General features: G+C 45.6%; 2 protein-coding genes across 3 annotated transcripts; one reads left to right on the forward strand and one right to left on the reverse strand.

Annotated features, from left to right (window-relative positions):
• Positions 1-2,119: 2,119 nt before the first annotated feature.
• Positions 2,120-13,234, forward strand: LOC115345083. Its single transcript, XM_030023320.2, has 5 exons — positions 2,120-2,219; positions 3,536-3,649; positions 7,648-7,823; positions 9,684-9,965; positions 11,188-13,234. The coding sequence occupies exons 2-5, from the start codon at positions 3,556-3,558 to the stop codon at positions 11,368-11,370; spliced, it is 735 nt and encodes a 244-aa protein (XP_029879180.1). The 5' UTR covers positions 2,120-2,219; positions 3,536-3,555; the 3' UTR covers positions 11,371-13,234.
• A 123-nt stretch (positions 13,235-13,357) lies between these two features.
• Positions 13,358-21,953, reverse strand: PROKR1 (prokineticin receptor 1). 2 transcript variants are annotated; one of them, XM_030023318.1, is made up of 3 exons: positions 21,768-21,953; positions 19,578-20,253; positions 13,358-15,544 (listed from the first exon to the last, which is right to left on the reverse strand). In XM_030023318.1, the coding sequence occupies exons 2-3, from the start codon at positions 20,072-20,074 to the stop codon at positions 14,848-14,850; spliced, it is 1,194 nt and encodes a 397-aa protein (XP_029879178.1). In that variant the 5' UTR covers positions 20,075-20,253; positions 21,768-21,953; the 3' UTR covers positions 13,358-14,847. The 2 variants fall into 2 exon arrangements, with proteins under 2 accessions (XP_029879178.1, XP_029879179.1); XM_030023319.1 differs by lacking the exon at positions 21,768-21,953 and adding an exon at positions 21,619-21,682.
• Between the last annotated feature and the right edge of the window lie 1,486 nt (positions 21,954-23,439).

Genomic DNA, 23,439 nt, shown 5'->3' on the forward strand with positions numbered 1-23,439 from the left:
TTGAAGTTATCTCTGTTTCAGCGTGTTCTTTCCTTAACAGCAGGGTATATTTTTTATTCTTCTGGAGGGATAACTGGTAACTCCAGGATATTGGAATATTGATCAAAACTACTCTGTTGGAGGTACAGATGAGACTACCCAGACACTCAGCAGACCCTCAAATGTTGAGTTACCCAATATTTTTTCAGTGAGTCAGGAATGCACCACAACTTAGTGGGCTGAGTCTAGAGATAGTCCTATGATTACACTCACCCTGGCTATAGTTTGTTCTGTAAATATACTGGTGAAATAAAAGGCACATTCTGACCCTCTATGCCAATTGCCTCCGAAAGGCAGAGTATAACATTTCACCATGTAGGCTCTGCATCAAATTACCCTGTAATATCTGCTTATTAGCTCTGAAAGAAATAGACTGGTGAAATCTTTACACCCCCCCCCCCCAAAAAAAAAAAAAAAGTATTTTGAAACACTACTTCAGAGGAAGTGAATAAGTGCTTTTCTTCAGCTGTCACCTTAGAGGGTACCCATCTGTTTTCATAAAATGGCTAAGATGTGTAAGCTCTCTGTTCCTTGCATTATGAGGCGCAAACTCTTATTTGTCCTTCTAACTCATGATACTATAGACCTCCCTCAAACTGCCTCTGAATTCTCTTTCCATAACACCTCAAATCCATTTCCTTTGCTTCATCTGAAACATGTTCCTACTTTCCCTCAACATGGAGCAGGGGGAGAAGTTAATTCCCTTATTTGCAGCATCCCTTTACATATTTAAAGGCCCGAACACAGCTCTGTTCTGCCTTCTCTTCCTGCCCTTAAGCAAGTCGTTGCGTTCACGCTATGATTAATCCTATGAGACCATGTTTCCTGAAACCCTGATCCTTCCTAGTTGTAGTCTCTGGATGCTTTCTGATTCGCATCTATCTTTCTTGAAGGGGGATCCTCAGAAACGGGCACGGTTTCAGATGAAAATGAACTGGAGACCCCAGCCCAGGCATGATGCTGGGAGCAGTTTTCCATCAGCCATCTGTAATTTGACTAACTTCCACAAGCCTGTTTATGGGAACACCGGGGGAGCGGGTGTGGAGGCTTTCTGGAGTTAAAATCAGAGAACAATCAGCAGATCTCAAAGAGCTCAACAAAGATGGCAATTTATATACATGGGGTGTTCTAGAGGTTAACAGATGGCTTCTGAATATGTTTTTTTCCTCTAACACTTTAACTGGTTAATACTATGTCTATTAAATAATGCATCAAGGAGATACTGTCCTAGTGGTTCCCACAGCAGGTGTTTTGCCTGTGCTGAACCAAAGTTGTGTCTGGACAGCAAGGAAAGAAGAGATTTCTGTACTCTCAAGCATGGAGTTTTACCAAGTTTATTCCAAGTTTATTCCTTGATGTTTTTGCTGCAGGGAGTCAACATGGATGTTGTTGATACTGACATGGAAGACTGTTACAGGGCTTGGCTGAATCGCCTCTCTCCCTGCAGTGGGGTGAAGGCGCCGCTGTCCCGTGTGGCTGCCAGTCAACGGTGAGGAGGACTTTGCGGACGTGGTGCCCTCTACAACACCCACGCCATGGTTTCTGACTGCCTCGTGTGCCCGTCTTGTTGCAGCGAACAGGCTCCTCTCGGGGGACAGAGCCGAGGGGGAACCGAAGCTGGCGTTGACTGGGCCCCACCGCTCCTGCCCCGAGCTGCGCGTGGCCGCAGCCCGCCCTGCAGCCCTGCGCCCTGCCGCTCCCCCCGTGTCGGGGCCGTGTCGGTCCGCGCAGTGCCGGCCGGCGCAGCCTGGCCCGGGGCTGCCGAAGGGCCGGGACGCGCAGAAGGCCCAGGGCCCAGCTGGGGCCGCCGGCCCCGTCGCCGAGCAACGGTGCCAGGGCGCTCGCCATTGGCCACGCCCAGAGGCATCGTGACCGCCGGCCAATGGGGCGGCGCTCTGCTGGAGGAGAGAGAGGCTAGGGTGGTCACCAGAGCGCCTCTGCCTGCGGGCAGCTGGGGCTGCTGAGGCGGAGCCCCCTCGGGGGAAGCTGCCCTCGCAGCGGCGAGGCAGGGCCCGGGCCGGCCCAGGAGAGCCGGCCTGGGGGCCGTGCCCAGGGCCCGTGCCCAGGGCCCGTGCCCAGGGCCCGGCTGGAGCCGGGCCGTCTCAGGGCAGAGCCGCCCCAGGAGGGGCCGGAGCAGGTCTGTAGCACGGGGCTGGGCCTTGCCCCAGGCTTGGCTTCAGGTGGGCCGGGGCGAGGGGCCGTCGGGGCTGCGCTGGGCTTGCTGCACTGCCCTGCCCTGCCCGGCTTTGCCCGCGGGGCCGGTCCCTGGGGCGGGCTCTGCCTTGGGCACCGCTTTCTCTCCCCTCTCCCTGCTTCCGCCGGGCGCTGCCTGGCGGGAAGCCCTGCCCGGCTGCTCCTGCCTCTGGCCGCGGCTCCCTCCCCTCCCCTCTCCTCTCCCCCCACTCTCCCCGTCGGCGGGTGCGCGCGCGGCTTCGGGAAGCTTCGGGCGGCAGTGGCCGGCGCGAGGCGGGGCGGGGCGTTGAAGGCAACGGCCGCCGGCGCGGGGCGCTGCGCGTGGAGCTGCCCTGAGGGGGAGGCGGCCGGAGGAGCGGACGCCTCGTCCTGAGGTACCGGCGAGGGGAGAAAGAATGCCGCTTTCCTCCGGGGAGCAGGCGGCGGGCAGCCTGCCTAGGGGCCTGGAGCCTGCGCCCAGCCCTGCCGTGAGGAGCCGGCGGCGCTGCAACAGGCACCAAGTGTGCTCCAGGACTGTGGAATGTGGGCGCGACACTGAGGGGTTGAAGCCTGAGGTCCCAGCAGTTCAGAGGCTGAGCACTGAAGTCGGAGGCTGGGGACCTCCGGTGCTGCCTGTTTCTGCCTCAACAGAAGTCATTACAGCACCCGCCCCCTTGGCATTTGGAAAGTAGCAGAGTTGTTTTAGCATTGAAACAAGGGGCCTGTAGGAAGGTTCATAAACGTAAACATACTCGAAACCCTGTTCTTTAGACAGAATTATTTGCGTGGAATAAATGAAGCCTGGCCCATGCACTGAGCTACACCTGGGGTTTTGGGGGCCAGAAACCAGCCAAGGGCTTTGTGCTCAGTGAGCTCTGGTCTTGCTGTGCTGGACATGAGGAGAAGGGTGTGTGAATCACCCCCAAGCCGAGCAGGAGCTGCCTGAGCAGGAGCTGCCTGAGCAGGCTTAATTCTGGCATTGGCCAGCTTTGTGGTGCTTGAGTGAAAAGGTGGTGTGGAGTCATCTTCTCAGAGCAGTGTCACAAATGTGTCTTTGCTTCTGGTGTGGGTGCCTGTTGCTCTTCCATCCCTGCTGCTCACAGAGGGAGGAGGTGACTCGCTTTCAGAGAGGCCCACCTGCTCTCCTATGTGTGAAAGTCTTGTAGGGTGTGGTCTGAAGTGCACTGGCTTGCTCATTGCTTTCCCTCTTAAGTACCTGTTTGCAGAATTTGCTGGATTCTGGTGTTTGGCAGCCCAGAAATTAATCTTCCTGCTTTATTTTTGTTCTGGAACGGACTGTAGTAATGCGGCTTGTCTCTTGCAGCATCTTCTGATGAGCTTGGAATGCAGATGAGGAGACTAGAGCTGACTGGTGACCAGGTCGGCTTCTCTGCTATATACAGCTGGGACCAGTTCTTAGGTGACTTTCCAGCTCCAGGTGAGAAACTCGAGTTGCAAAGAAAGAGTACCATGAAGGTGAAAAGGTGAACAGAAGCAAAACTTGGTAGAAACGAACGCCTTGCTTAGCTGACACTGAGTCCAGATTTCCACAAGATAGCGTAGCAGTAGCTCGTATTCACATGCTGATCCCACTGCTTCTGTCTTGCCCTTCAAAGCCAGGTGTTTGATTCGTTTACCTGACTGAAAGCCAAGTGTAGCTTGTTCTCCCTTCTAGCTTTTCCTAGATGCATATCCTGGAAGTAGTGGTACCTGACGCCTCCCGTCTGTCTGTCTCTGACAGGTCTGTTTGCACTCAGCCACACGAAATGGAGAAATTAAGCAGCACCTCAGATTATTCTACAATACCCTTTGCTTTGAAAAGCATTACTTTTTGCTAAAAAGTGGGAAATGACCAAAATGAAAATACCTGCCAGTTGACGCATTTCATAAAAATTCATCTGTATTCTTAGATCAGTCTAGTGTCTCTGAAGTTCGTTCCGTTCCTGAAGGGTAGTCTCCTTGGTTCCTTCCTCTCTGCCTTCCCAAGGTGAATTCACTTGGCTGGGTGGAGGGATTCCACTTTCTGCTTGACAAGTACAGTGTCATATCTGGTGTTTGTGGTGGCATCTTGCATTAGGCAAAAAACAATCAAGAACATTGGTTCCCATTGGAGTGGCCAGTAGCAAGGTTTGCAGTTGTTGTGGACCCTTGCGGACCTGGGTTGTCCCGAGAGAGCTGTCCTAGGGAAATGTGCTTTCCTTTTGCTGTATGTGGCGCTCTGCTTGAAGTATAGTCCTGTCTGCAGTGCTAGCAGAGACTCTCTTGCCTGTTTGGTCAAGGACACCCTGTCCCTCTGCCCAGCAGTCTTTGTTCCTCAAGGAAGGGTCCTGTGGTCATAGGAGCTGAAGCCCTGACTGTGCCACTAGCTTGATGGTGTCAAGCAGCAGGATGTGTTTGCTCCTATTTGTACCTTCCTGAGGAGAATACTGCCAGGGCCCTGGACTCTTCCCCCTGCATGGTGCTTGATGTCATTGGTGTCCAGCTAGATGGCTGGGAGATAGGTGGGGGATGGGAAGAAAGGAAGGCAGGGGGTGGCTGGGGTGGAAGTTCCCTGCACTTGTGTGCAAGCAGTGGAGAAGGCACGGCCCTGCTTCTCCCAGCCCATCAGGCTGTATTCTACAAACCAAGAGAGAAGTCTTGCCTTGCTTTACCCTTCTGCCTGTGCTCTGCAAAGAGTGTGTCGCCTGTGTACCGGTAGGAGCACCTCACCTTCCCCTGCCTCTCTGGGTCTGTTGTACAGATGAGCAGTATATTTTCTAAGTACAGTCATCTCTCTGGTCTATAGACAACCTGTATTCCACATACGGGCAGAAGAGCCCTGTACTACCTGTGTGCACCAAGTCTTTGCTCTGCAAAGAGAAGAGCCTCACCTCACCTGTTTGTGTGCTTCTGTAGGCAGAACGTGGCTGATGTGCAGAGAGACACCCCCCCTTCACCCTGCAGTCTCCCTAGATTTCACATGCAGGTGGGTGGAAAAGCCTAGCCTCACCTGGCCCATCTCTGCTCTGTAACCAGAATATGTTCTGCATCCTGACAGGAAAGTGGTGTGTGGTGCTCTCCACATGTATTCTCCATACAGCCATTTTATAGTCTGTATGGTGACAGAAAGGTATTGCCCCACCTCACCCTTCTGTTGTTTTCTGTTCTCTATATGGCCAGTGTACACTGTATAAGCAGACCAAAAAAGCCCTGCCTTGGTGGTATTTAGTCTATGACTGGATGGAAAAGACATGTTTGCCTGCACACAGTCTGTCTACGGGTGGAATATAGTCTATACCTGGAGAGAAAAGCCTCACCGTCTCTTTTCTGATAGGCAGAGTATATCCTGTTATATGCTACATACTGAGAAGTCAAGTGTGGCTTTGCCTGTCCATGTGTAGTCTTGAGGAAGAAAGTATGTAGTTTGTATAGTGGCAGAAAAGCCTCCCCTTGTTGGCATGCTGTGCGTACAGAGGTGGTACATAGTAAACATAGAGGTAGGTGAGGCATGGCTTTTCTAAATACGTGTACGTTTAGCTCATATATTCTCTATGCAGACAGAGAAGCCTCTCATCACCTTGCCTATGGGTATTCCGGGTATGGATAGGCTGCATTCTTTATAAACTGAAGAGCCCTTGTTTCCTATCTGTTTATGTGCTATGTGCAGCATGCATTCTATAGAGGCAAACAAAATCCTGTTTTCAGCCCGGTCTGTGTTTTGTAGATTGGATCACTTCTGTGTATGGACAGAAAAGCACTGCTCTATGGACCTCTGTCCTCTATAGAAAGAGGCTATCTTCCGTAAGCAGAGACGACCTGCCTCATCTGTTTGTATCTACTCTACATATAGAATGACTATAGTCTATATGCAGACAGTATGTGTGCTCTATACAGAGAGAAAAACAAGGCCTTGCCCCTCTCTCTGTGTATGTCTGCATTTAAAGTATGTTCATTCATGTGCATGTCTTCCAAGTAAAGACAGCATGCATTATACGCAGAGAAAGAAATGTCCTTCCTCCCTTGGCCTTGAAAATGTCTATGTTCTGTGTAGAGATAGTATATATTTAACATAAAGGCAGAAAAGCATAGCTTCCCCTCACCTGTCTGTCTGTTTTATGTAGTATGTATGCAGTTTACAAATTGTATGTATATTCTGTATGTTCTGTGTATAGAGTGCATCTACAGACAGAAAAACATGGTTGTGCTTCCTGTGCCTGTATACTTTTTTATGTGTAGATAATGTACCTTCTGAATACAGGGAGGAAAAAAAGCCTCAGTGAGGTGAGATCAGCTGAGGCTTCTCTTCCTGGATATAGAGCATATAGTGTCTGTATAGACCGTGTCGGGGGGTGGTGGTGGTGTGTGTATATATAGTCTCGAAAGACATGTTTACATATATCTGTATATGTCTGTCTGTACATATTCTGTATATACTTGCTGCATGTTTTATGTGTAGATTATGTGTGTATAAATTTATCTAGATGGTGTCCTAGCTGTGTGTATTTCATATCCAGACAAAAATTGCCTCACTCGGGCAATGCAGGACTTGTTCTGTATGTAGAACATGTACTACCTGCATGTAATGTAAACAAAATGAAAAAAGCTTCAGCTAAGCAAGGTGTAATATACATAGTGTCTTGTTAATGCCCCGTTCACAGATACAAAAACCTCAGCAAAACTTTTCCAAGCATATGCAGTAAATATACTGTCAAGTTCTATCCAACCTACAGATGGAAAACAGGAAATAGTCCATAACCTTTTGTCCATATGCAGAGTCACTGCTGTCTGAATGTCTTCCAGCTTCAGCCTGGGGAGCTCAGCTGAGTCTTCTAAGTTGACACAGATGTGGAATTTGTGCTGCTTGTGTATCTCTTATGTAGTGGGCGAACAGTGAGGGTGAGGTGATAGTGACTGCAGGAGCAGAGAAGTGGCTCCCAGGTGAAATAGGAGCTCTCCAGGTGGCCATTTGAAGGGGCTGAGGGGAAAGTTTTGGGAGCCACCTTGTATGTCGGCCAGAAAGGGCCTTCTGCGAGTTGCAGATTTCTTCAAAGGCAGAGAAGTGAGTTGTGCCCCTACACAGGTGCCACCTGTGAAGGATAAAAGCTCTCTAGGAAGCATTAAGAGAGATTGCCCCCAGACTTGACTTATCTGTGTGCAATAGCAGGGGTCTGGGAAGATGTCTGGCATCAGTGTTCCCATTAGGTGTAGTCCGGCTAAATACAGGCAGCGTTTCTGTTCTGGGAATGTGCAGTGTGGTTCTTAAGCACAGCAAAACCAGTGAGAAATGAGGAATTTCCCAGGAACCCCTAGGAGATGATGAATTTGGATGCATTCAAGAGCTTTCACACAACTTGCTAGGAATTATTCTCTCTAGAAGATTGATGGGAATGTTGTACAGTTGTTGGTTGGGAATTTCTGAATGAGACTAAAAATAACTCTTTAACTGTTGTTTTCTAGGACTACCCATAACAGTTTTGAAGCATGTGAGGGGTACATCATCATGTGGCCCTGGAGGAGAGCTTCAATGCCCAGCTATTCTAGAGTCCTTCACTGAGTGGCTTTTTTTGGGTTCCTCCACTGCCTGGCTTTATGGGGTGGTTCACCACCTGGACTTCTTCGGGAGCCTCAGTAAGGTGTGTAACATATGGTATTGTGTGTATCGTCTTCTGTGATATGTATCATATGTACTGTAGTGTATTGCATGTATAGTACTGTTTTAATGTATGTAGTGTATGGTATTTATTGTGTTGTATTGTGTTTTTCTTGTGTTGCATACTGTATTTTACTGCCTTTATTATGCCATGTAGTATGCATTATATTTTCTGTTGTGTTTTGTATTGTATGTATTGTGTTGTAGTGCATGGAATAGTATTTATAGTATTGTGTTTTGTATTGTTTTTTATGTATTCTATTGTATTTATTGCATGTATTGTATTTTGTGTTGCATATATAGCATTTTGTATCATATGTATTGTCTTTTGTGCTGTATTGTACCCGTTGTATTGTACGTATTGTGTTTTGTGTTGTATGTTTGCATTGCATTTTATGGTCTGTATTGTACGGTATGATTCTGTGATTCACTGTGCTGCCGTGGAGGAGTCCTTCAGCACCATGGCGCCCCTGAAGAGCCCATCGTCATCATCACTGCTCCGGAGGATCCCTGCATCGTGCCTTCCCAGAGGAGCCCTTCATTATGCCGTAGTGGAGGTGCCCTGCATCATGCCTTGCCCAGAGCACTTGTTCATGCCGCCCTGGAGGAGCCATTCACTGCACCACCCCGCAGAAGCCCATTATCATCCCCACCCTAGAGGAGCCCTTCATCGCCCGGGCACGGAGGAGTTCATCGCGCTGTGTGGGTGTTCTTGCAGACTCTCATTGCACCACCCCTGAGGAGCTCTTCACCGTCATGCCGCTCCGGAGGAGCCCTTCAACACTGTGCCGTCTCGGCGGTTATCTTCATTGCGTCACGGGGCAGTTTTTGTAGCCGTTTAGCGTGCTACACCAGAGGAGCCCTTCATCATGTGTGGTGTGTTGTAGGTATTGCATGGTATGTATTGTATTTTGTGTTGTACTGTGTATTTTTTTAATTGTGTTTTGTCTTTCGTTATCTTGTATGTCTTGTATGTGTTGTCTCTTATGGTATGGTATGGCATTTATTCTATGGTTTGGTATGTACTGTACTGTATGGTAAGGTAAGTGTTGTATGCTGTGTGTCATAAGTATCGTATGTGTTTTAAACAATGCCATACATATGATACAATTATCTGTATTTTACGTATAGTATTTTGTGTTGTATTGCGTTTTGTATTGTTTTTCATGTATTCTATTTTATGTATTGTATTGCACATCATATGTATGGCACGGCGTTTATTGTATTGTGTGTATTGTAAGTTATGCATTGTACTGGGTTGCATGGTAGGTATTGTATGGTATGCTATGTACATTACGGTATTTGTGACATCGTATGGTACTTACTGTATGTATTGCATGGCATTGTACGTATTTATTGTATTTTCCATATTGTATTAATTCAAAGTATTGTGTTGTATGTAGGTTATGTACTGTATGTTTTATTGTATGTATTGTATTTTATATACTATAATTTGTATTGTATTTTGAGTATTGTATGTATGGTATAAGTTGTCTTTTATTGTGTAGTATGGTATTTATTGTGTTGTACGTATTCTGTTGTGTTGCATTTGTGGTACTTTGTTCTTTGTAGTTTGTAATGTAGTTGGCATTGTATGTGTTGTATGTGTTGCGCTGTATGGTACTGTATGTATGTTGTATTCTAATGTATGGTATTGTATGTATGGTATCACGTGGTATTATTTTATATACTGTATTCTATTTTATTTTCTGTTTTATTGTGTACTGCATTTTGTATTACAGTGCACAAAATGCAGTGCACAAAATAATGCATATTGCATTTTGTATTGTGTATCCTATTGTGTATTTTATTGTATTGTGTATTCTGTGTATTACCTTGCAAGTTACATATGGTACTGCGCTATACCAGAGGAGTCCATCAGCATTCCCGCCCCGGAGGAGCTCTTCACCATGCTGCTTCGGAGGAGCCCTTCATTATGTTGCCCGCCTCCTCTTGGAGCCCTTCACTGCACTGCCCCAGAGTTCTTTATCATGCCGCCCGGCTCTTCTTGGAGCCCTTCATTGTACCGTCCCTGAGGAGTCCTTCACCGTGCCACCCGGCTCTTCTTGGACTCCTTCACCCTGCTGTGACAGAAGAGTCCTTCACCACGCCACCAGGCTCTTCTGTGAGTCCTTCACTGCACAACACCAGAGGTGTCTTTCAGTGCACTGCCAGGCTCTTTTCTGTGTCCTTCACAACTCCCCCAGAGGAGTCCTTCATCATACTGCCCAGCTGTTCTTGGGATTCCTTCTCCACGCCACCCCGGAAGAGTCTTTCTCTGTGCCACTTGGCTCTTCTTGGAGTCCTTCATCACACTCTCCTGGAGGTGTCCTTCACCACCCTTCTTTAGGGGGTTGTTCACTGTCTGACTCTTTTGGTTTCTTCGTCACCTGGGTTTTTTTTGGAGTGCCTTACCATGCGGCCCTGGAGGTGTCCTTCAGTATCCGGGTTTTTTGGGAACACTTCCCTGTTTGGCTTTTTCAGAGGCTTCCACCATATGGCTCTTTTTGGGGTGTTTCATCCCATGGATTTTTTTCTCGATTTCTGCAGTGTGTGGTGTATACTGGAGAGCTTAATAGTGTTGTCCTGGAGCAGTGCTTCACCACCTTGCTGTTCCGGAGCACTTCAGCGCCTGGCTTTTATTGGCGCACTTCAACGTGCAGTCCTGTTGTAGCTGTTCAGTGCCCTGCTGTCTGGAGCACTTCAATGCATGTCTTTTTTGGAGCTCTCCACCTCCCAGTTGTTTTCAGCGCAGATGACATCAAGTGTTTGGAAGGGGGTAGCCCAAGCATCCAGCAAGGGTCGCAGCCCTGCCGACACAGGGAGTGATGGAGAATGCAGATGGCAGAAGTATTGGTTAAGTGCCTAGGTGCCTGAGTGATGAAAGCTGAAGCACCTGTTGCTACTTGTGGGAGGCATGGGAATCCTGGGACTATCTGCATGCCTCTGTCACCAAGGTGGCTGGTGCAGTTTTCAGGGCTGTGCAGAAGGCATGTGATGCTGTGCTGCAGAGGCAGCAGCTGGAGGGTGCTATTGCCACAGGAAAAGCTGCCAGGCTCGAAGAAGAAGGAGCAGTTGAGTCTGAGCTTCTGAGTGAGTGAGTCAGTCCTCAGGGAAATTTCATGTCCTGGCTATTTTGACTGACCCTGGCCTGGAGTCTTGCAGGTCATCCTCCTTTGGTAGAGGGACGATGTTTGGAGTTTCTTTTCCTGCTATTGCTTTATTGAAATACATACTTTTTTTTCTCAGTGCCTGCTGCTGAGAATAACTGCTTTTTCTTCTCTTATTTCTCTCTTAGCTGTTTGAGGTCACCATTTTAGTTTCCAGTTACACCTGTTGTTTTTCAGAGAGCCAGTGTGAAGGAGCAGAGACTGGATTTTACCTACAGTTATCCCTGGAGGAGCTGCTGCAGAAGGAAGCCAGCCTATGGTTTTTGGGAGCTGTGCCACAGGACAGCTGAGCAGAAATCTGGCCTGATAGTACCACATTTTTTGCTTTTGGCAATAAAGATTGGAGCAAGCCACGACTGAGACATGGTGGCATCTGGTTTATTTGCTGCATGGTTATCTAAACCCTGCTAACAACTCTCAGGAGGATACCTCACCCCCACCTGCTCCTCATCCTTGACACATCCCACAGCTCCTGCATGAAGTCCATGTTGCCGCTGTGGCAGTGGAGCTAATAGTGGGCAGCTGGCAGCCGCGGAGGTCTCGCTGCAGTTTTTACTGCATTCCAGTGGGTAAGTGCTTGTGCTGGAAGGGGCTGCTTCTCTTCTGCGATAGATGCTGCCTTTGTCCCACCTTGCGCTTTTCTTTCTCTGTTTAAGCATGGCTCTTGCAAGCAGAGCTCTAGGTAGGTGCAGTCCATGTTCAATTTCCTCACTAAATGTTGCCATTCAATGTAGGTGAGAAAGTGCTTCTGCAGGGAGGGGCTGGGCAGGAGGCAGCAGGGTAGCCCCCACCTGACAGGAAGCCAAGGGAGCACCTGTTGGCACCCATGCTCGCTAGCCTGAGTTGTGTGGGTACAAAAAAGCCTTCCTGTTCTTTTTTTCCCTGCACAACTCACTTAAGCTATAGGGAGTGTGGGGTTTGGTCCCCTCTCTTGGCTGCTCTGGCTGGACCGTGGCCTGCCTGCTCCTTGAGGAAGCCACTCGGGTCAGGGCCTGTCCCCGCTGCACACTTCTGCACTTAAAGGGAGTTTTAAAGTGACTTCAAGAGTCTTTTAAATTCTCTGTTTAAGTGCAGTCATGGGTGGCAGGCAGGCCCTGGCTGATGGAGGGTGCCATACCTTGTCACTCCCTAGATGAAATGTGTTCTGTGGGGACAAAAAAGCTCCATGGGGTTTCTGTCCCCATGCAAGGCCCTTGGGCTTGCTGCCCTGGGCTCCTGGTCGCTACAGATCAGTTTAGGAGCAGACATTGGTCCCTCAAAGTGAAGCCCGTGACCAGTTTTGGGGTGTTTGGAGTTGGTGCAGGCACAGGCTAAGGGGGATGTGACTGCTTGGCTGCTCTGATCAGGGAACAGGGGACTGTGGCCCTTCCTCAGTGGAAATCCCCCTCTTTCTGGGGATGCTGCTCACAACAAATGCAGTTGAGGGCAAAGCACAGTTTTTTCTCCTGCCCTATCCAGTCCTTCAGGCTGAAACACTGGTTTGCTTCTGGGAAGACCTCAAAATGTCAAAATACAGCAATGTTGTGGACCCCAAAACCTAAATCCGTAATAGGGGCTGTGGCAGCTGCTGCTTTACTACCCTTCGCAGAGACAGGGATGCGGTGATGGCTGAGAACACTGGGCAGGCTGGGCCAGAAGAGTTCTCCTGGAGCTCTCAAAGTGATTTCCAGAATTTTAAAGCAATTCTTTCCCCTAATTTTTGCTTGGTACTATATTGCTTGGTGGGGGTTGAGCTTTTGTTTTTTAATAACTCAGCCTGAGGTGGATTTCCAGGTGTGGAAAATTGTCAGTTGTTTGGCTTTGTTGCACCAAGAAAAGTCTAGGAAAAATAGGTGGAAGGAGTACTATGACACTCTAATAACAGGTAGTAGTGCTAGCTAATCCCCAATAACTAGTACAGGTTTCAGAAGATAAATATGGGTGCATAGTTTCGGAAGAAACCATGAGATTTCGGGAGAAATTACAAGATTAAGCCTCTTGATGATGAAATATTGCAACTCTCTGGTCCTTTGAATTTCTTCAGCAGGCTGAGAAGCAAATGGCTTTACTACTTATCCCTATTCAAAAATGTCATTTCGAAGAATGATTTCAGTAATTGTTTTGCCTAACAGAGCAAATTATGAGTTCCTCTCCAATGTGTATTTTTTAAAAGCAGCAAATAATGAGAGGATTTGAGCACTTCCATGGATTTGAATATCCTTTTGCCATTAAATTTAATTGGTCAGCCTGGTAGTTCTTCTTTAGCAGAAATGGGATAATTTACATTAGTCACTTGGGTAGGAAAATTATGGCTGAGGGAAAAATATAAAAAAATAATTCACAATGCTGATCTTGACTCCATGTTTACTGTTTTATTAGCAGGATTTGCTGCTCACTTTAAATTCACGAATAGACAAATTATTTACAAAAGCCACATACTTTAAAACAGGAAGCATTTGTCATCACGATAGAAAAGACTTGATTTCAATACACAAAAATCCATGATATCTTACGTATAGTTTCAATCAGTAGGTATTACTGCTACTGTCGCCTGCTTTATCACGATTATTTGTTAAGAAACACCTGTCCTGGAGTTGCACAAAATCAGAATAGTAAAAACAGCACGGGGGGGGGGGGGGGGCAATGCAGAATTCATCTTGAGTTGTTGCCTCATGTTTGACCAGACAATGAGCTACTCAACTCAACCAGTGACTAGCTTGCTGAAGCCTAGAGTCTGTCTCCATTGCTTGTAGAAAGACAGATCGTCTCAAGATCTTTATGCTATTTTGGCCCTACTTGTACTATTTTGAAGGTGTACGCAGACTTGGTAAGATGTCTAGGCCTGGTTCAGCAGGGTGGATTTTTTCCCACTAGCATCCTATACTTTTATATGGGTCCCACTGAAAAACAAGTTGAAACACATGAAATTGCATCTGAACATAAGAAAACACTTTTTTTTCTGCAAGGGCTGTTAACACTGGCACAGGTGGTCCAGGGAGGCTGTGGTGTCTCCATCCCTGGAGTCAGTCAAAGCCCAACTGGACACAATCCTGGGCAACCTGTTATAGCTGACCCTGCTTGAGCAGAGGCCTGGAGTTGGGGGAAGAGAACAGGTCCCTTCAATATGTAGCAGTGCCATTTCCAAATACGTAATAAAAGAGTAACGCTCTACATAAACTACAGAGTGGAATGTTGATTCTTAAACAACATTCTTAAACAAGGTGTCACAGGAAGAGACTTGAGGTTTTCACTAGGCCATAAAGCAGTATTTAGCTTTTTAGAGAATGTGCCTTTCATAAGAGTATGCGGCACATTGGACAATAGAAAGCTGGTGGTCTGTAGACTTCAAGGAGCTTCATCATGAGGGGTAAACTGAGACGATGAAGACTGACATGAAGCATAATGGGCTTTTTGCCATCCTTTCTCTTGTGAGCAGAAGGAAGAGGACACCAAAGAGCTTAAAGGTACAAATGATAAGCTCAAAGGCATTAAGAGATTTCTCTGAAGAAGAAACAAAGAAGCATCGTTGCTAGGATCAGCAATCAACTCTTCCATCATTGTAATATGTTTCAATGCATTCATAGACTTTTTGTTCATCTTTAAAATTTAAACAACCCTAAAATAAGTGTCTACATCTGAAGTTTACAGATGGGTGAACTGAAGCACAGCATCAGTCTGAGTCATGGGATTATACAGTAGTCCAATGAAAAGAGTTCTGGTGGAAATGCATAGGAGGCTGCTTTTTAAGGCCTCTCACCAATGGTGGATATTCCCACAGACAAGGGAGAAGCTTCTGAGGAGGCATTATTTCCTTTTTACCCCCTCTCCAAAATATGTGAGATCAGAACTGCAGAAAATTTATTTCAGTTTTATGCAGTCTACCTCCTCTGTGACCGGCATTGTACTTGTTCTCAGGTCTAAATCTGTGCTAGATTTGCTTCCATTATATGTTGATCTCCATCTGAGCAACATGATCTTCTTGAAGTATTTCATGGTGTTATTTTTTACAGTTACAAAACACATGGTGTTTATCATGCTGTTACTCATAGCAATGCATTCAACTATGTAAAAAGCAGTAAGATAATGCTTCTCTTTCACAAAGATGGTGGGGAAAAAGTCACGGACAATTGTGAAGCCGTAGAAAGGTGCCCAGCAGAGAACATAGGCAATCAGGATGCACATCAGTACCATAACAGTTTTTCTTCTGCATCGAAGTCTCTTTCTGATCTGTTCCGTCTGAAATCCTGGTACAGTTTTAAACCAAAGCTCCCGAGAGATCCTGGCATAACACAAGGTCATTGTCATCACAGGTGCAACAAATTCAATGCCAAAGATGAAAAGGAAGTATGATTTGTAGTACATCTGCTGGTCAACTGGCCAAATTTGACCACAGAAAATTTTCTCCTGGTTTTTCACTATAAATAACACCGTTTCAGTAGCAAAGTATGCAGATGGGATAGCTACAAGTATGGAGACAATCCAGACCAAGGCGATTAAGAAGGTTGCTGTTTGATAATTCATGCGTGGTTTCAGTGGGTGAACAATGGCCAGATACCTGGAACAGACAAATACATTCAAAATGAAGTCTGAAAACACTATTAGTCAGAACATACTTCAAAATACAAGTGGACAGAATTAGGCAGAAGGAAATTGCTGTCATTTTTAAAGAGAGAGCCTGACAAATTTGTCTATGAGGAGAGTTAAGAAAATTTTCCAAAGTAGCAGCCCAGAGCCGAGTTCCTAAATCTAAGCAGAAACTCTGGAGCGAATGGCTGAAGGGTTTTTTAGGACAATGGGTACTTCACAATCTGAAAATCTGAGCATATGTTAGGGTGTCTGAGGATGGATGGTTTTAAGACCTCAGTCTTAAAGACCTGTTAACAGTCTTAAGACCTGTTAACAAGATCAAACTGAAACAGTTACCATTTTGTATCACAAACCCTTTAACGCAGATCACATGTCTGGCAGTTACAGAAGGACTGGAAGAGGAGAAAGAGAGGGAATATTCCTATTACTGACAAATATGTTTGCAGGACCTAGCACAATACGCAGGTGATGTTGTATCTAGGTTATGCCATGATAGAGCATCTGGAAATTCTTTGGTGGACAGCACCAAAGTGAGAGTTTGAAACATGCAGTAATATACACCTAGTTAGGTGCAGGTGAAAAGACAAACATGTAGAAACATGAAAATGTTTTCCCTAGGCAGAGAACTATTTAAATATGCTTTTTTTTACCAAGAGGTCAAATATACATAATGGTGTTTTTATTATTTTCTTGGTTATTCCATGGGGTACAAAGAGCTGAAGCTGATGCTGATGAATGGTTACACGTGAGCAAGTTTTCAAGCCACCAACAAAAGACTGTGTATCCATTTTCTGCCCATGCACATTTTTGTTTCATCTGCTGCAGGTGACTATTGCTAATTAATCTTAAATATGCTGTGTTAAGTAACATACCTAACCATAAAACTTGAGTTACGTATTTGCACTCCTTATGACTGTAAAGCTGCAAGGTGTACTGCAGTGTTCCACAAAGAAGTGTGGAGAAATGGAAGTACATTGCTTGCAAGATTCATCAGTTGCCCTCAATTCGGTTAAAAAGGGGCTAGGACCAAATGGCATTCACTCTGGGTTTTTTTGTTTGGTTGGAGTTTGGGGGTGTTGATTTTTCAAGAAGCTATAGGTGTAAGAAGAGCTTACATTAGAGTACACTGTCCCAGAAAGATTAGGATATTTCTGCTAAAAGGAGATTTTTATCACAGACACTCCAGAGCTCCCAGTACAATTGTATTTAACCAAAAGGATTGTTTCAAAAAGTGGCATTTCTCAGTCATTCAGAGGCTTTTCTATCTGTATATATTCTATACATTGATAGCATCCACAGGATATATTAATTCTAAAATAAAATGGAAAGTCAGTGGTGCTTTTCATCAGCCAGATCTTGGAAGCAGATGAATTGTTCATCACTCTTAATAGTGCAGGTTAAATGTCAAGGGACAGCAGAATTAGTCAGCCTCATTGTGGAGCTGATAAATTAATATTTTTAGATCAGGTTCTGTGGAAACAAGGTTGTGGGATAATGTGTGTGTATGGATATCCGCTCAGCGGAACATTTGTCTGCATGGGGTAAATCTCTACAAGAGAGTCAGGAGGGAGCTTTTGTGGTGGATTTCCTGATTCTCATTGCTTACCACACTTGGGCTGTTACTGTGGAGTGGTCCTGGAGCACGTGAACTGAGTTCAGATGAAACTGCCCAGGAAGATGTGCTCCAAAAGCGTATGTAAAACACACCAAGTGCCCATGGGCATTCAGTCCAGGGCACCCAGATAAAGCTAAACCCCCCAAAATATTTACATCGTGGACATTGGACCCTTAGCACGAACTCTTGCTCTTCAGAGCCTCTCCTTTCACGTTACATCATTTTCTAGCATAGATGTGGCCTTAAATATGTGAAATTCCTATGTTTCATGTGAATAGATGTCAAGGAAGATGAAAGAGAATCCTACCTGACGGAAATCCTGTGGGACAGGCTTACCCTCTCTACACAGGTGAGCCCTTTTAAATGATCTAAACATGGGAAGACTGTTGGGAGCCTATTCTTTTTTGAGACAGAAGTCAATGACCCATATGACATAACAACCATGGAATGGTTGATTGTTAAATGAATGAGGTGTCTCTCTGTTTACTAGTTCAAAAGCTCACAAAAAAAGGCAGTGAAACCAAAACAGTGTGTTCTTACAACAAACTTCAGTGATTAATCATTTCCAGAATTGTTTTTAAAGATGCGTGGGGAGATATGCTAGAAATCTTCTGATTTCTTAGCAGGCATAAGGGCTCAATGACCCATGTTACTTCATCAACCTGGGATGCACTAGCAGAGCTTTCCAAGAAAATTTTTTAGAAGTTGAAAAAGATAAGTAATAGAAAATGGTAACGCATACATGATCGTGTTTAGAAGCTTAATCCCGAGTCCTCAGCTGCTGTTCAAAGGTTATTTTTGTTAGACACTTGTTAAGGATTTGTTTCATAGGAGCTGATTGTCCTTTCCCCCACACCAGGCAAAACATCTCTGAACTTCCCCAGAGTCTTTCCACAGACTTCTGTTGACATCAATAACAGCTGAATCAGCTGCACACAAGCTGTATCTATAAAACCATCGGCAGGGTTAACTGCTTCTGAGCTGTCTTTTGGATCAGGTACCAAAAACTATGCAACGTTAGACTGGAGCATAAAATGGCACACAAGAGAAATGAGAAAAAAAAAAAGAGAAGCAGGGGGGAAATCATACAGTGTACATATGCAGAGCGTGTAGAGAGGTGTATATTGTGTTTGTTCACAAAAGATGACTTGTGATGGCCTTTCTGTAAAGAGTTTACTCTGTGGGTCCTCTGGCTTTCTGTGAGTCAGTCATGTCAGCCTTATGTCAGCATGAAGCTGATCCTCAGAGCCTGGGTCCATCAGAGTCCGTGGTGCACGAGGCTAAGAGAACAGGAGTCATAAGAAAGAATACAATTAAATTATATTGTTAAAATTCCTGGAGTGAGAGTGGGCATAGAAATATCTCAAGACTGCAGCATAAAGCAGGTAGTATAGCAGGTGAATATCGTGTTCTGCTTACGCCATTACGAAGGCTGTAGGAAAATCTCTGCTAAACTGGGTTGGTGTAGCATTTTGTCATTTTCTGGACAGTGCCATAAATATGGGTACCATAAATGACCTTTGGGTCTTTCCTGGCTTGCCACTGTGCCATTCTCAGAGAGGTGTGTAAAGAGAGAGGAGAGTATGACAGGAGAGTGTTTTCACGGAGAGGAGAGTGCTGGCCACAATCACCGAGCATCCATGTCTGGGTTGGTGCATCCAGCTAAGACCTCAGTACTATCAAACGGTTGATTTAATGATTGTTGGGTTTTCTCAGTATGGCACGACAGAGAATAAGAACTCTATTTTGCAGGCTAAACAGAAGTCTTATCTTTTACTCTCTTTCACACCAAAACAAAAACTGGGAAAAACACCTTAGAGGGAGAAAGCAATATCCTGTAAGGCAATAACCCTGTTGGAAACTCACCTGTCAAATTCTGTATCACCAGTCAACTGTTTCTGTTGCTAAAGACTATTTAGTTCACTGTTTATAGAAAAGGTTAGACTCAGAAAAGCTGTGTAGGCCAGTCGTGAAGGTTCCTTAGAGATGTATAGTTTGGGTCAGGATTATATAGTATGGATGAACACCCTCGTCTCTGGGTGTTTCTGATTTGCTTCTCTCTTCCTCCTCTTTCCCTTATTTCATAAATCGTCTCCTACACTTGAATGAAGCATGTGTTTATGAGAAAAAAAAAAATTGTTTTACTAAATCAACATTCTTTTCACCTCAAAAGTTCAATCAAGAAATTTCCACTGAGTTTTCTCTGGGGTAATGTCATGACCCCACGTGATTACATTTTTATGAAACAAGATACCCAGGTCTGTGTAGTACCTACCTGGACATCAGCAAATCCTGCAGAACAGCTGAGCGTGTTAAAAACCTAGAAATCTGAACAGCCAACCTCAGAAGCTCTGGCCATCTTGTGCAGTCATAGCACCCTACTTACCTGTCAACAGCTATAGCCAGGAGAGCATTGGTAGAAACATAGAGGGAGACGGTCCGTAGGTAGTTGACTGAGGCACAGAGGACATGGCCATGCTCCCAGGACAGTTGCCGCACCACATAGTAGTCCATCTCAAAGGGGCAGCACACGATGGCCACAATGAAGTCTGAGATGGCCAGGTTGGCAATCAGCAGGTTGGTGAGGTTTCGTAGCTTCTTGTAGCGGGCAAGAGCAGCAATGAAGATGAAGTTGCCAATGCCACAGACCAGCATGATGCCAACCAGAGCCACCCCGATCACAATCTTGGCTGCAAAGAAGGTGCGGGTTTTGGTCATGTCGTCTTCACTGTCCAGTGGCAGGTCGTAATCGCTGTAACTGAAATTGAAAGGGAAGGAGAAGTTTCGCAAGGGGGTTAAATCCCCATTGTGCAGATTGTAGATTGCAGCAAAGTTGAGGTTGACAGTAGCATTTGGGTTATGCTCAGCTTGCTCCATGGCCATGTTTGTCTTCTTTTGACACGTGTGGCTTGGCTGGCCCTTGGTTTTGTGTTAGAATTACCCAGTGTGGCAGGGCACGACAGTGGCAGGCGAGAGACCTCATCCAAAGTTTCCTTTTGAGCAGTGAGTCACCTTGTCTTTGTCCCCATAAGATATAGAGCAACAGTCTCATTTATCTCCCTCTGTGGGAACAAAAAGAGCAAAAAACGTCCTTAGAGGAAATTACAGCAAAAATACTGTGCTTGAGGGAAAGCAATAGCCACCTTATTGCCCCACAGCTCTATTGTTGGCTGTGCACAGTGGGAGGAAATACCCTGTGAAAGGATGCTTCTGTTATCATAAAAGCCATTGAGTTGCATAATACACTCCTGTTACACCCAGCAGTTTTATTTACCAATGATGAAATTTTGTTTTCAGCACACAGTGAAATGACAATATAGGAAGAGTGTAAAATCCAGTTTAAACCTCCACCAGCCTTCAAGCCCACAGTGCTGTCATCCCTGTGCAAGGTAAAAAAACTAAAATGAGATTACAGCTCAGTTTGCTGAAAAGTATCTGATGTGTCTTTTAGACAAAGTTTTTGCTTTATTCTAAGTGTCTCAGTCAGAGAGATGTGGTAGGTGAGAAAGAAAAGAGGCTGATGTCCTGGATTCTAAATACATTTCTTAATTAAGTAAGAGTTGCCAAGACCCAAGAAAATAGTGAAGCCAGCACTTTCCTTTTGGCAGCCATTAATTGAGTAGGGGGGACCAAATTGTCAGCCAGCATAAGCCATTATTGCTTCTCGCAAACCAGTAGAACTCTGCCAATTTGCATAGACAAGATTTTGTCCCATGAACCAGTTTGTAGGGCTTTGCTGTGAAGGCAAATCTGCTGTTCACAGGGAGACTGCTTCCACAAACAGACTCTTGAGGTGAAAGGGAAAATCTTCCTTAAGCAAGACAAAGTGCCTTGAATTTCTGAAGATGGGGAGGAGCAGGCTTCCTTCTTTGTACTGCCAGTTGTACCAAATGTTAAAAATTGATTTATTTTCCACACTGAGGGAAAAAATCTAATCTACTCCCTAATTTTGCCTCTACCCTATATCAAAATGCTGAGAGGGCTGTCTTCTTGCATCTTCCCGTGCCACATCTGGGAATCCTCACACCACACTCCCAGCTGTCAGGACAGTCCCACCCCATCCTAGAAGAGAATCAGGGGCATTACTGCTTTTTCTGCTTTGAGAGAGTAGGTCTTCAGGGTGTCAAATGCCATTGAACAATGTCCATCATGGCTACAAAGGACGATCTGCATAATGGAGCTGTTGCCCCCTTCTTTCCCTAGAACCACCCTCAGCCCCTGATGTACTTAATAAATTTCTGAGAGAAACTCTCTTGTACAACTTCTGTCTCCACATTGCTTTTCAAACAGAGTTGCAGAACAACAGAATAACAGAAAGCCAAAGCCTGAAACTAAATACCAGTTCATACAATTCACTGCTTTACAAGGCATCCCCACAGCCGCCTGGACATGTGAACATTAATTTAAGAGAAGTACTAAATAAATACTTGGATGCAAAATCTGTATGCTGGTCAAAGCAAGGTGCAGTTATCTGTTTCAGACAGGTTTCCCTGCAAAATACCAAGAGAGCGCTTTAAAATAAATACAGACAACACAACCATCCACAAACTGACATAACGCTATCAGCTAACTGTACCTCTCATCTTCTTGGAGGTCTCAGGCACCCTGTGAATAGCCTCCAGGTTTTTCCCCTGCAAATGTGCTGCTGTCACTGGAGCAGAGAAAGAATCACTGAAAGCAGCCAGAGGACTTCACTGAATGATCATTTCTCTCCCAAGCAGGTTTGCCCTGCTGCTCAGGGGAGGATGGGTCCGCTGTCTCTGTGCATGCATCTAAAGCCTTTTCTCAGTGGGAGGCACCTTGAAGCTGTCCATGCATTTCTGATTTTAAAGAGGCAGTGCAATAGGGAGACAATAGAGCACAGCCCTTTTTTTTTTTTTTTTCCTGCTTTAAACCCCCTGAATGCCTTGAATTGGCAGAGCAGCTTTGTTACCAAGTCTGAGCAGGACTGTTACCATGCTGAGCAGCATGGAAGGTGTAAGACTCCGGTCTGCACTTGCTCTTTGAGTTTTGTCTGTGCTGGGCAGCAGCTACCTGCACCTGATGTGACACAGAAGCAAAATACAAACCTCCCAGTGGAGAGGAGGGGGAGGAAGGAGGGTGAACTGCTTTCCCAGGGACCTTTCTCCGTGGATCTCTGCCTGGCTATTGTCTTTAGGACTGCAGCTGTGGCAGCTCCTGCAGAAGGAGGGTCAAATGTTGAATAGCTGTAAATCAGAGGACCCCTGACAGCTTTTCTTGCCCTGTCAGGGAATCACTCGGAGCAGAAAAGTGGCAGTGAATCCTTAAGGACTGCATGTCCTTTGCTAATGCTGCCTCCTCATTGCTCTGAAGCACTTGCAGCCCAGGGAGCAGTTCTCTTGCTTCCCAATTCTCCAGAAGGAAAGGAAATGCACACCAGATCCCCTGTCCTCTTCTGCGCCTCCAGTCTTATTCACATTACCTGACATTTTGCAAGATGCATAGTTGGGCCACATTACGTAGTCCCGAGCGGATGAGACCGTAGGAGGCTGTAAGAAGGTCATAAAGAGTGTAAAAGGTTTGCAGAAAACTTAAAATATGTGCCCTACAATGCACAGTCACAACACTTGGCTTTCATGAGCTAGTGGGCACTTATCTCTGGAAGGAGGAGATAAGGAAAGAAATCTCTTCGTGTGACATATGTCTGGGGTAAAAGGGCCACTAATGTGACATTTCTTCCAGAAAACTTGTGGAAGGCCAGAGAGCTCCCACTGTCTGGAGCCAGCAGACAGCATTAAGAATTTCACAGCAAATACTTTGCTTGGCTTAATTTTTAACAGTTAGCGTAATAGGTAAAAAGCCATTAAAGAATTTTTAATATCCTGAAAGGGTGCAACCAAATGAACAATGAGGAAATCAGATACAGTCAACCTGTTGAATTCTGTCACAAAAAATGTAAATATAGTAAGTATAGGAAGAGGCAAAGTGAATTTATGATGTACATGAGAACCACATCTAAAAGATCCCTAGAATGGGCCACTTAAACCTTAAATGTCCCTTAAGAAAAGCTAGTACACTAAAGGGAGCTCTTGCAAGCTTTACATTAGGAACATGCATGATCTCTTTAAGACTTCGTTCAGCTGTCTCACATTAAATTATCTAGTGCGTTAATCAAGCAACATGATACCAAATATTTATATTCCTTTAGGCCAAAACCTCAGCTGCTGTAGCACTGTCTTATCCCCATTGACTCAAGGCAAGTTGGCACTGGAGCCCTCTCCAGATCT

The sequence above is a fragment of the Aquila chrysaetos genome, chromosome 8 (assembly GCF_900496995.4).
Source record: "Aquila chrysaetos chrysaetos chromosome 8, bAquChr1.4, whole genome shotgun sequence".
Classification (NCBI taxonomy): domain Eukaryota; kingdom Metazoa; phylum Chordata; class Aves; order Accipitriformes; family Accipitridae; genus Aquila; species Aquila chrysaetos.

Excerpts from the sequence above, each read along its gene's own strand:
- LOC115345083 (XM_030023320.2), top strand. The coding sequence starts at position 3,556 with ATGCAGATGAGGAGACTAGAGCTGACTGGTGACCAGGTCGGCTTCTCT. Across the intron at positions 3,650-7,647 it reads AGGTGACTTTCCAGCTCCAG|GACTACCCATAACAGTTTTG; the intron begins GTGAGAAACTCG and ends GTTGTTTTCTAG. Across the intron at positions 7,824-9,683 it reads TCTTCGGGAGCCTCAGTAAG|TTACATATGGTACTGCGCTA; the intron begins GTGTGTAACATA and ends TTACCTTGCAAG.
- PROKR1 (XM_030023318.1), bottom strand. The coding sequence starts at position 20,074 with ATGGCCATGGAGCAAGCTGAGCATAACCCAAATGCTACTGTCAACCTC. Across the intron at positions 15,545-19,577 it reads CTGGCTATAGCTGTTGACAG|GTATCTGGCCATTGTTCACC; the intron begins GTAAGTAGGGTG and ends TGTCTGTTCCAG.